General features: G+C 65.7%; 1 protein-coding gene across 1 annotated transcript; it reads left to right on the top strand.

The window, feature by feature from the left end:
* The first annotated feature begins 458 nt into the window (after nucleotides 1–458).
* Nucleotides 459–5,795, top strand: TGFBR3L (transforming growth factor beta receptor 3 like). The gene is made up of 4 exons (XM_071418560.1): nucleotides 459–848; nucleotides 1,855–1,968; nucleotides 3,149–3,442; nucleotides 5,492–5,795. The coding sequence occupies exons 1-4, from the start codon at nucleotides 459–461 to the stop codon at nucleotides 5,711–5,713; spliced, it is 1,020 nt and encodes a 339-aa protein (XP_071274661.1). The 3' UTR covers nucleotides 5,714–5,795.
* The last annotated feature ends 3,140 nt before the right edge of the window (nucleotides 5,796–8,935 follow it).

Below are 8,935 nucleotides of genomic sequence, written 5' to 3' on the forward strand. Positions count from 1 at the left end.
CACAGATGGAGGTGGCACAGGTGGATCTTGGGGACATCAGGATGGGGACAGGAGGGTGGAGGGTGGGGACATCGGGGCTGGGGACAGCGGAGGGACACGAGTGACACTGGGGACACAGGAGGGGATGGCACAGGGGACACCGGGGACACGGGGGGGACACGGGCACGGGAGGGTGGCAGAGACCACGGGGTTGGGGACCCGGAGGGACAGCAGGGACAGCTGGAGGGTCCGGGTGACACCGGGGAGGGCACTGGGGACATCGGGGCGGGGACACCGGTGGCACCTCAGGGACATGCGGGGGCACTCGGGTGCCACCCCCGTGACGTCCCCGCGGCCCAAGGGTGTCACCATGGCGACGGGGGGGGCGGAGGGGACACGGGGACATCCCCCCGGCGTGGGCGGGAGCCGCGGGGACACCTTGGGGACAGCGGGGACACCTTGGGGACAGCGGGGACAGGATGGCAGCGCCACCGGGCACCCCCCGGGCCCTCCCCGTCCTCATCCTCATCTTCCTCCTGCCCGGGGGGGGTCCCGCAGGTGGGGGGGACAGGAGGGGACATGGGGGGGACAGGAAGGGACAGGAGCGTCCTGGGGGGGACACCGGGGGACCCCGGGGGGGACTTTGGGGGGACCAGGAGGGTCCCGGGGGGGACACTGGGGGGGACCCGGGGCACGGGGGGGTCCTGGGTGTCGGGGGGGGCCGGGTGGCCTGGAGGGGACACCCAGAGGTGTCACCGCCCCCAGGGCCCCCCCCGGGCTGGCCGTGGGGTGACCCCGCCCCCACCCCGGGACCCCCAGTGTCCCCCCCGAGAGCCCCCAGGGCGCGCTGCAGCGGGGACCGGCCCGGGGTGAGTGCGGCACTGGGGAACTGGGGGGAACTGGGGGGAACTGGGATGTACTGGGGGGAACTGGAGGGAACTGGGATGTACTGAGAGGGAACTGGGAGCACTGGGGGGAACTGGGATGTACTGGGGGGGAACTGGGGGGAACTGGGATGTACTGAGAGGGAACTGGGAGCACTGGGGGGAACTGGGAGCACTGGGGGGAAATGGGGGGAACTGGGAGGGAACTGGGAGCACTGGGGGGAACTGGGATGTACTGGGAGGGAAATGGGGGGAACTGGGATGTACTGGGAGGGAACTGGGGGGAACTGGGAGCACTGGGGGGAAATGGGGCGAACTGGGAGCACTGGGGGGAACTGGGGGAACTGGGAGCACTGGGGGGAACTGGGGGGAACTGGGAGGGAAATGGGAGGAACTGAGGGTGAGTGGGAGGGGGCACTGGGGGTGACTGGGAGGGAACTGGGAGCACTGGGAGTGTCACAGGGGAGCACTGGAGGTTACTGGGTTGAAAGCGGGAGGGAGGGAACTGGGAGCACTGGGAGGTTACTGGTGGCACTGGGGGTTACTGGGAGGTCACTGGGGGTCACCAGTGGCACTGGGAAGTCACTGGGGGTCACTGGGAGGTCGCTGGGGGTTACTGGGGGTCACTGGGGGCTACTGGTGGCACTGGGATGTCACTGGTTGGTGGCACTGGGATGTCACCGGTGGCACTGGTGGCACTGGGATGTCCCTGGTTGGTCTCACTGGGGGCTACTGGTGGCACTGGGATGGCACTGGTTGGTGGCACTGGGATGTCACCGGTGGCACTGGTGGCACTGGGGGCACTGGGACGTCCCTGGTTGGTCTCACTGGGGGTTACTGGTGGCGCTGGGATGTCCCTGGTTGGCCTCACTGGGGGTTACTGGTGGCACTGGGATGGCACTGGTTGGTGGCACTGGGGGTTACTGGTGGCGCTGGGATGTCCCTGGTTGGCCTCACTGGGGGCGGGGCCCGCGCTGACTCCGCCCCTCAGCCCCAGTGCCCGCCCCGCCCCCCCCGGCTCCGCCTGGACGTCGCCGCCTCCCCCGAGTTCGGAGCGGCCCCGGGACCGAGAGCGGTGCCCGCGGGGGGACGCGTGTTCCTGCAGGTGAGGGGACAATGGGGACACGGGGACGGTGTTCCTGCAGGTGAGGGGACAATGGGGACATGGGGACCGTGTTCCTGCAGGTGAGGGGACAATGGGGACACGGGGACCGTGTTCCTGCAGGTGAGGGGACAATGGGGACATGGGGACCGTGTTCCTGCAGGTGAGGGGACAATGGGGACACGGGGACCGTGTTCCTGCAGGTGAGGGGACAATGGGGACAGGGGGACCGTGTTCCTGCAGGTGAGGGGACAGGGGGGACACGGGGGACAGTGGGGACACGGGGACGGTGTTCCTGCAGGTGAGGGGGACAATGGGGACACGGGGACCGTGTTCCTGCAGGTGAGGGGACAATGGGGACACGGGGACAGTGTTCCTGCAGGTGAGGGACACGAGGGATACAGGGGACACGGGGGACAGGTGAGGGGACAGAGGAGGGGACAGGGGACAGGTGAGACACGGGGGGGATACATGTTCCTGCAGGTGAGGGGACAATGGGGACGGTGTTCCTGCAGGTGAGGGGACAGGGGGGGACACGTGGGACAGGTGAGGGGATGCGTGTTCCTGCAGGTGAGGGGACAGGCGACAGGTGAGGGGACAGGAGAGGGGAACACGGGGACACGGGGGGGGGACGCGGCGGGGGGGGGCACTGGAGGGGGCGTGTTCGTGCAGGTGAGGGGGGAACGGGGGGGGTCCCGATCCCCATCGCTCCCGTGTCCCCCCGTGTGTCCCCGTGTCCCCCCCGTGTCCCCCTCTCTGTCCCCCCGTCCCTGTCCCTGTCCAGGTGTCTCCCTCCCGCCGGGACCCCTCCTCTGTCCCTGTCCCCTGTGCAGGTGTCACTGTCCCTGTGATCCCTCCGGGACCCCCTTGTCCCTGTCCCGGTGTCGCTGTCCCCTCTGTGACCCTGCGGTCCCTGTCCATGTCCCCGCAGGTGTCGCTGTCCCCCCTGTGACTCCTCTGTCCCTGTCCCTGTCCCTGTGTCGCTGTCCCCATGCCCCCCTGTCCCTGTCCGTGTCGCCGCAGGTGTCGCTGTCCCTGTCCCGGTGTCGCTGTCCCTGTTCCGGTGTCGCTGTCCCTGTCCCGATGTCCCTGTCCCTGTCCCGATGTCCCTGTCCCTGTCCCGGTGTCCCTGTCCCGGTGTCGCTGTCCCCATGACCCCCTGTCCCTGTCCGTGTCCCCGCAGGTGTCGCTGTCCCGCGCTCCCCCCGGGCTCGGTTTCTCGCTCCGCCGCTGTTTCGTGTCCCCGCGCTCGTCCCCGGGCCCGCCCCGGGGTCCCGCCCCGCTGCCGCGGCCGCTCGTGGTGCTGCGGGGCGGCTGCGGCGCGGGGCGGGCGCGGCGGCGGCTCCGGGGCTCGTTCGTGCTCCCGGCGCGGTTCCCGGAGCCGCTGCAGTTCCTGCACTGCCGCCTGAGCCTCTGCCGCCACCGCACCGGCACCGGCACCGGCACCGGCACCGGGACCCCGCCCGGGCTGCCCACGGTACCGGCCCGGCAGCGGCACCGCCGGACGGGAGATAACGGGGATGGGATAACGGGGATGGGATAACGGGGGTGGGATAATGGGGGTGGGATAACGGGATAGCAGTGGGATAATGGGGGTGGGATAACGGGGGTGGGATAACGAGGATGGGATAACGGGATAGCAGTGGGATAACGGGATAGCAGTGGGATAACGGGGGTGGGATAATGGGATAGCAGTGGGATAATGGAGGTGGGATAACGGGGATGGGATAACGGGGATGGGGTAACGGGGGTGGGATAACGGGGATGGGGTAACAGGAGTGGGATAACGGGGGTGGGATAATGGGAATGGGATAACGGGGGTGGGATAACGGGGATGGGATAACGGGGATGGGATAACGGGATAGCAGTGGGATAACGGGGATGGGATAATGGGATAGCAATGGGATAACGGGGGGGGGGGATAACGGAGATGGGATAACGGGGATGGGATAACGGGTGGGATAACGGGGATGGGATAACAGGAGTGGGATAACGGGGGTGGGATAATGGGGATGGGATAACGGGATAGCAGTGGGATAACAGGGATGGGATAATGGGATAGCAGTGGGATAATGGAGGTGGGGTAACGGGGATGGTATAATGGGATAACGGAGATGGGATAATGGGAGTGGGATAACGGGGATGGGATAATGGGGGTGGGATAACGGGATAGCAGTGGGATAATGGGGATGCGATAACAGGGGTGGGATAACGGGGATGGGATAATGGGAGTGGGATAACGGGGATGGGATAACAGGGGTGGGATAACAGGGGTGGGATAATGGGGGTGGCATAACGGGATAGCAGTGGGATAATGGGGATGGGATAACGGGGGTGGGATAATGGGGATGGGATAACAGGGGTGGGATAATGGGAGTGGGATAACGGGGATGAGATAATGGGATAGCAGTGGGATAACAGGGATGGGATAACGGGGATGGGATAACAGGGGTGGGATAACAGGGATGGGATAATGGGGATGTGATAACGGGGATAAAGGGATAACGGGATAATGGGAATGGGGTAACAGCGGGACTGCAGTGGGATAATGGGGATGGGATAACAGGGATAAAGGGATAACGGGATAATGGGAATGGGATAACAGCGGGACTGCAGTGGGATAACAGGGGTGGGATAACAGATAACAGGATAATGGGATAATGGGATAGTGATGGGATAACAGCGGGGCAGTGCAGGACTGCAGCAGAATAACGGGATAATGGGAATGGGGATAACAGGAATGGGGTAACAATGGGACCATGGTGGGGTAATGGGATGGGATAACGGGACAGCAATGGGATAACGGGGATAGCGGGAATGGGATAACTTGGATGGGATAACTGGACATTGGGAATGGGATAATGGGGTAACAACAGGATAGTGATGGGATAACAGGGGTGGGATAACAGGATAGTGATGAGATAACGGGATAGCGGGCGTGGGATAATGGGGATAATGGGATAATGGGATAATGGGATAGCAATGGGATAATGGGATAGCAATGGGATAATGGGAATGGGATACCAATGGGATAATGGGATAATGGGAATGGGATAACAGCAGGGCGGTGATGGGATAACGGGGTAATGGGGGTGGGATAATGGGGATAGTGGGAAAGGGACAATGGGATAACAGGGGTGGGATAACAGTGGGACAGCAATGGGATAACGGGGATAGCAGGAATGGGATAATGGGATAATGGGATAATGGGGGTGGGATAACGGGATAACAGGACACTGGGAATGGGGATAATTGGAATGGGGAGACAATGGGATAACAATGGGATAACGAGAATGGGGATACAAAAGAAATGGGGGACACCAGGAATGGGGGACACGGGGGATGGGGACAGCCCTGAACCGGGAGTGGGACACGCTGGGGACACACACCGGGAACAGGGGACAGCGGGAGCGGGGCCATGGCAGCACCGGGAGCCGGGGGACACCGGGGGTGGCACCGGGACATCGGGGGGCTCTGGAGGTGCCGCCCCCCGGTCCCGCCCCCGTTAACGCCGCCCCTCCCCCAGTGCCGGGCCGAGCTTTGTCCCCGCCGAGGGGGCGGAGCCTCCGGGTCAGGCCCCGCCCCCCGGCCCCGCTCCGGCCCCGCCCCCGGGCGCGCGCTGCGCACCGTGACCCGCCCGATCGTGGTGACCCTGGGGACACCCGCGACCCCCCGCGCCCGGTACGGGACCCCTGGGCGGGGACACCCCCGGACCCCAAACTCCGCTCCAACCCCAGGACCCCCCTGACCGGGACCCCCCCACTGGGACCCCCCTCGCCGAGACCCCCGGGCGGGGACCCCCCCCAAACCCCCCCGGGACCCCCAACCGAGACCCCCCTGGGGACCGCCCGTAACCCGGGACCCCCTGACAGAGACCCCCCCCCCTTCCCGGGACACCCCCGGCCCAACCGGGACCCCCCAAACCGGGACCCCCAAATCCCTCCCCCCGGCCAACCGGGACCCCCCCCAAACCGGGGACCCCTCCCCACAACCGGGATCCCTCCCAAAACAGGGACCCCCCTTCCCCACAACCGGGACCCCTCCCCAAACCGGGGACCCCCCCACATCTGGGACCCCCAATTCCCCCCCCCCCGCTCCCGGTGCCCCCCAATAACCGCCCCTCCCCCCCCAGGTGCCCCCCCGGTGCTCCCCCCGCTGCCGTTCCCGCCGCTCCCGCCCCTCCCGCGCCCCCCGCCCCCACCCCGGGAGCGGCCCCGGGCCCCCCCCCGCGGGTGAGTGACAGGAATGGGGGGGGGGCGGCACCGGGACCCCCGGGACTGGGGAGTTTGGGGGGTCCCGGAGCCCCGATTGTCTTTTTGGGGGGGTCCCGGAGCGCTGGGTCCTTCCCGGGGGGGGGGTTGGGAGGAGACCCCCGGCTCTTTTTTTGGGGGGGGGGGGGGGGGTCCCGAACTCCTGGGTCCCTTTTGGGGGGATTTGGGGGGGATTTTGGGGGTTCCCGGACCCCTTGGGGGGGTTTTGGGGGGGCTGCGGGGGGGTCCCGAATCCCGGGTCCTTCCTGGGGGTGTTTGTGGGGCTGGGGGGGTCTCGGGGCTCTGGGTTCCCTTTTGGGGGGGGGGTCCCGAACCCCGGGGTCCCTTTGGGGGGTTTAGGGGGGAATTTGGGAGTCCCGGCCCCAGGGGGGGGTTTAGGGGGGAATTTGGGGACTCCCAGCCCCCACATTTGGGGGGTCACGATTTTGGGGGGCTGACGCTGCCCCCCCAGCCCCCCCCCGTGCCCCCCGGGGCCGTGGCCGCCGTTTCCTTCGGTGCCTTCGTGGTGGGGGCGGCGCTGGCGGGGGGGCTCTGGTTCGTGCACGGCCGGACAGGTGAGGGACCCCCCCCCCAAAATCATCCCCTCAATGTAATCCCCCTCCCCAAATAACCCCCAAAAGACCCCCCCAACAATTTCCCACCCCAAATAATCCCCCTCCCCAAAATATCCCCCTCCCTAAAATCACCCAATCCCCCCAAATACCCCCCAAAATGATCCCCATCCCAAAATAATCCCAATCCCAAAATGATCCCAATCCCAAAATGATCCCCATCCCAATAGAACTCCCCCAAAACAATCCTCACCCCCCAAATAATCCCCCTCCCCACAATAACCCCCCCACAATAACCCCCTCCCCAGAACAATCCCCACCCCTAAAATCCCCCTGAACCCCATCCCTGGGCCCCGCCCCTCCCCCAGACCCCCCAGGGCTGGGACCCCCCCCAAAACTCCCCCTTTGCCCCCCCCCAACCGCCCCAGGACCCCCCCAAATTCACCCCCCCAGGACCCCCCAAATTCACCCCCCCCCAATTCCCCTTTAACCGAGACCCCCTCCAAATCCTCCAAGCCCCCCCCCCCCCCCCAATTTGGGGTGGGACCCCCCCCTCCCCCTCTGATCTCTGCCCCTCCCCCCGCAGCCCCCCGGGCCCCCCCCCGGCCCCAGCGCTGCCCCCCAGCCCGGGAGGGGCCAGGTACTGGGAGCACTGGGAGCACTGGGAATGGGCACTGGGAGCACTGGGAGCACTGGGAGCACTGGGAGCACTGGGAATGGGGACTGGGAGCAATGGGAGCACTGGGGGGGATCTTGGGGGAACTGGGAGGGGATACTGGGGGGAACTGGGAGGGACGTGGGGGTATTGGGGGGTCACTGGAAAGGGATACTGGGAGTACTGGGGGGAGCTGGCCCAGTAACCCAGTGCTGGTTATACTGGGAGTGTCATATGTGACACTGGGAGCACTGGGGGGACAGAGGCCCCCAGCAGTGACAGGACCTGGGGGTTTTGGGGACCCCGTTGGGCCAGCCTGGGGGTGTGGGAGGGGCCAGGTTGGGTCTGTCCCTGTCCTCACTGTCCCTGTCCCTGTCCCTGTCCACACTGTCCCTCTCCCTGTCCCTGTCCCTGTCCACACTGTCCCTCTCCCTGTCCCTGTCCTGTCCCTGTCCCTGTCCCTGTCCTGTCCCTGTTCCTGTCCCTGTCTCTGTCCCTGTCCCTGTCCCTGTCCCTGTCCTCACTGTCCCTGTCCCTGTCCCTGTTCCTGTCCACACTGTCCCTGTCCCTGTCCCTGTCCCTGTCCTGTCCCTGTCCTGTTCCTGTCCCTGTCCTGTCCCTGTCCCTGTCCCTGTCCCTGTCCCTGTCCCTGTCCTCACTGTCTCTGTCCCTGTCCTGTCCCTGTCCCTGTCACTGTCCCTGTCCTCACTGTCCCTGTCCCTATTCCTGTCACTGTCCCTGTCCTCACTGTCCCTGTCCTGTCCCTGTCCCTGTCCTGTCCCTGTCCCTGTCCCCGATCATTGGCAGCTCTGAGCGCTCGCCCTGAGCGATTCCTGCGGGCAAAGGGAATTCCGGCGCTGGGAGATGCCCCCAGCAGCTTCTCCAGCCCCGTGGAGCCATCGCTGCCTGCTCAGGACACCCCAGCAGTGGCTCCAGCAAGGGCAGAGCTGCACCCCGGGGTCATTGCACGGGAGGGAGGAGACAGAAGCAACAAACAGCAAAATTAATTAATTAATCATTAATTAATCAAAAGTTCTGCCAATGTCTGTAACCGATGAGCGCTGACGCCTCCGCTCGTTAAAATGTCCCGATCGTGCAAAGCTTTGCTGAGGGGGGAGAGGGGAGCGGCCCTTGGGGAACCCCCCCATCTTGGGGGAACCCCCACCTTTGGGGAACCCTCCCACCTTTGGGGGACCCCCCACCTTTGGGGAACGCCCCCATCTTGGGGGAACCCTCCCACCTTTGGGGGAACCCCCACCTTTGGGGGAACCCCCACCTTCGGGGAACCCCAACCTTTGGGGGAACCCCCACCTTTAGGGAACCCTCCCACCTTTAGGGAACCCCCCACCTTTGGGGAACCCTCCCACCTTTGGGAAATCCCCCCACCTTTGGGGATTTGGGGAACCCCCCAGCCTTTGTGGGAACCCCCCACCTTTGGGGAGCCCCCCAGCTCCTGCTCCGTGCTGAGAATGAAATCTGCCACTGCCCCTCCT

This window comes from Agelaius tricolor, unplaced genomic scaffold (assembly GCF_023055355.1).
Source record: "Agelaius tricolor isolate 1412-34295 unplaced genomic scaffold, bAgeTri1.0.p SCAF_88, whole genome shotgun sequence".
Taxonomy (NCBI): Eukaryota; Metazoa; Chordata; class Aves; order Passeriformes; family Icteridae; genus Agelaius; species Agelaius tricolor.

What these genes read in the sequence shown, in the direction of transcription:
- TGFBR3L (XM_071418560.1), top strand. Translation starts at nt 459, where the DNA reads ATGGCAGCGCCACCGGGCACCCCCCGGGCCCTCCCCGTCCTCATCCTC. An exon ending in GCAGCGGGGACCGGCCCGGG is followed by an intron (nt 849 to 1,854) that starts GTGAGTGCGGCA and finishes TCCGCCCCTCAG; the next exon opens with CCCCAGTGCCCGCCCCGCCC. An exon ending in GGGGACGCGTGTTCCTGCAG is followed by an intron (nt 1,969 to 3,148) that starts GTGAGGGGACAA and finishes GTGTCCCCGCAG; the next exon opens with GTGTCGCTGTCCCGCGCTCC.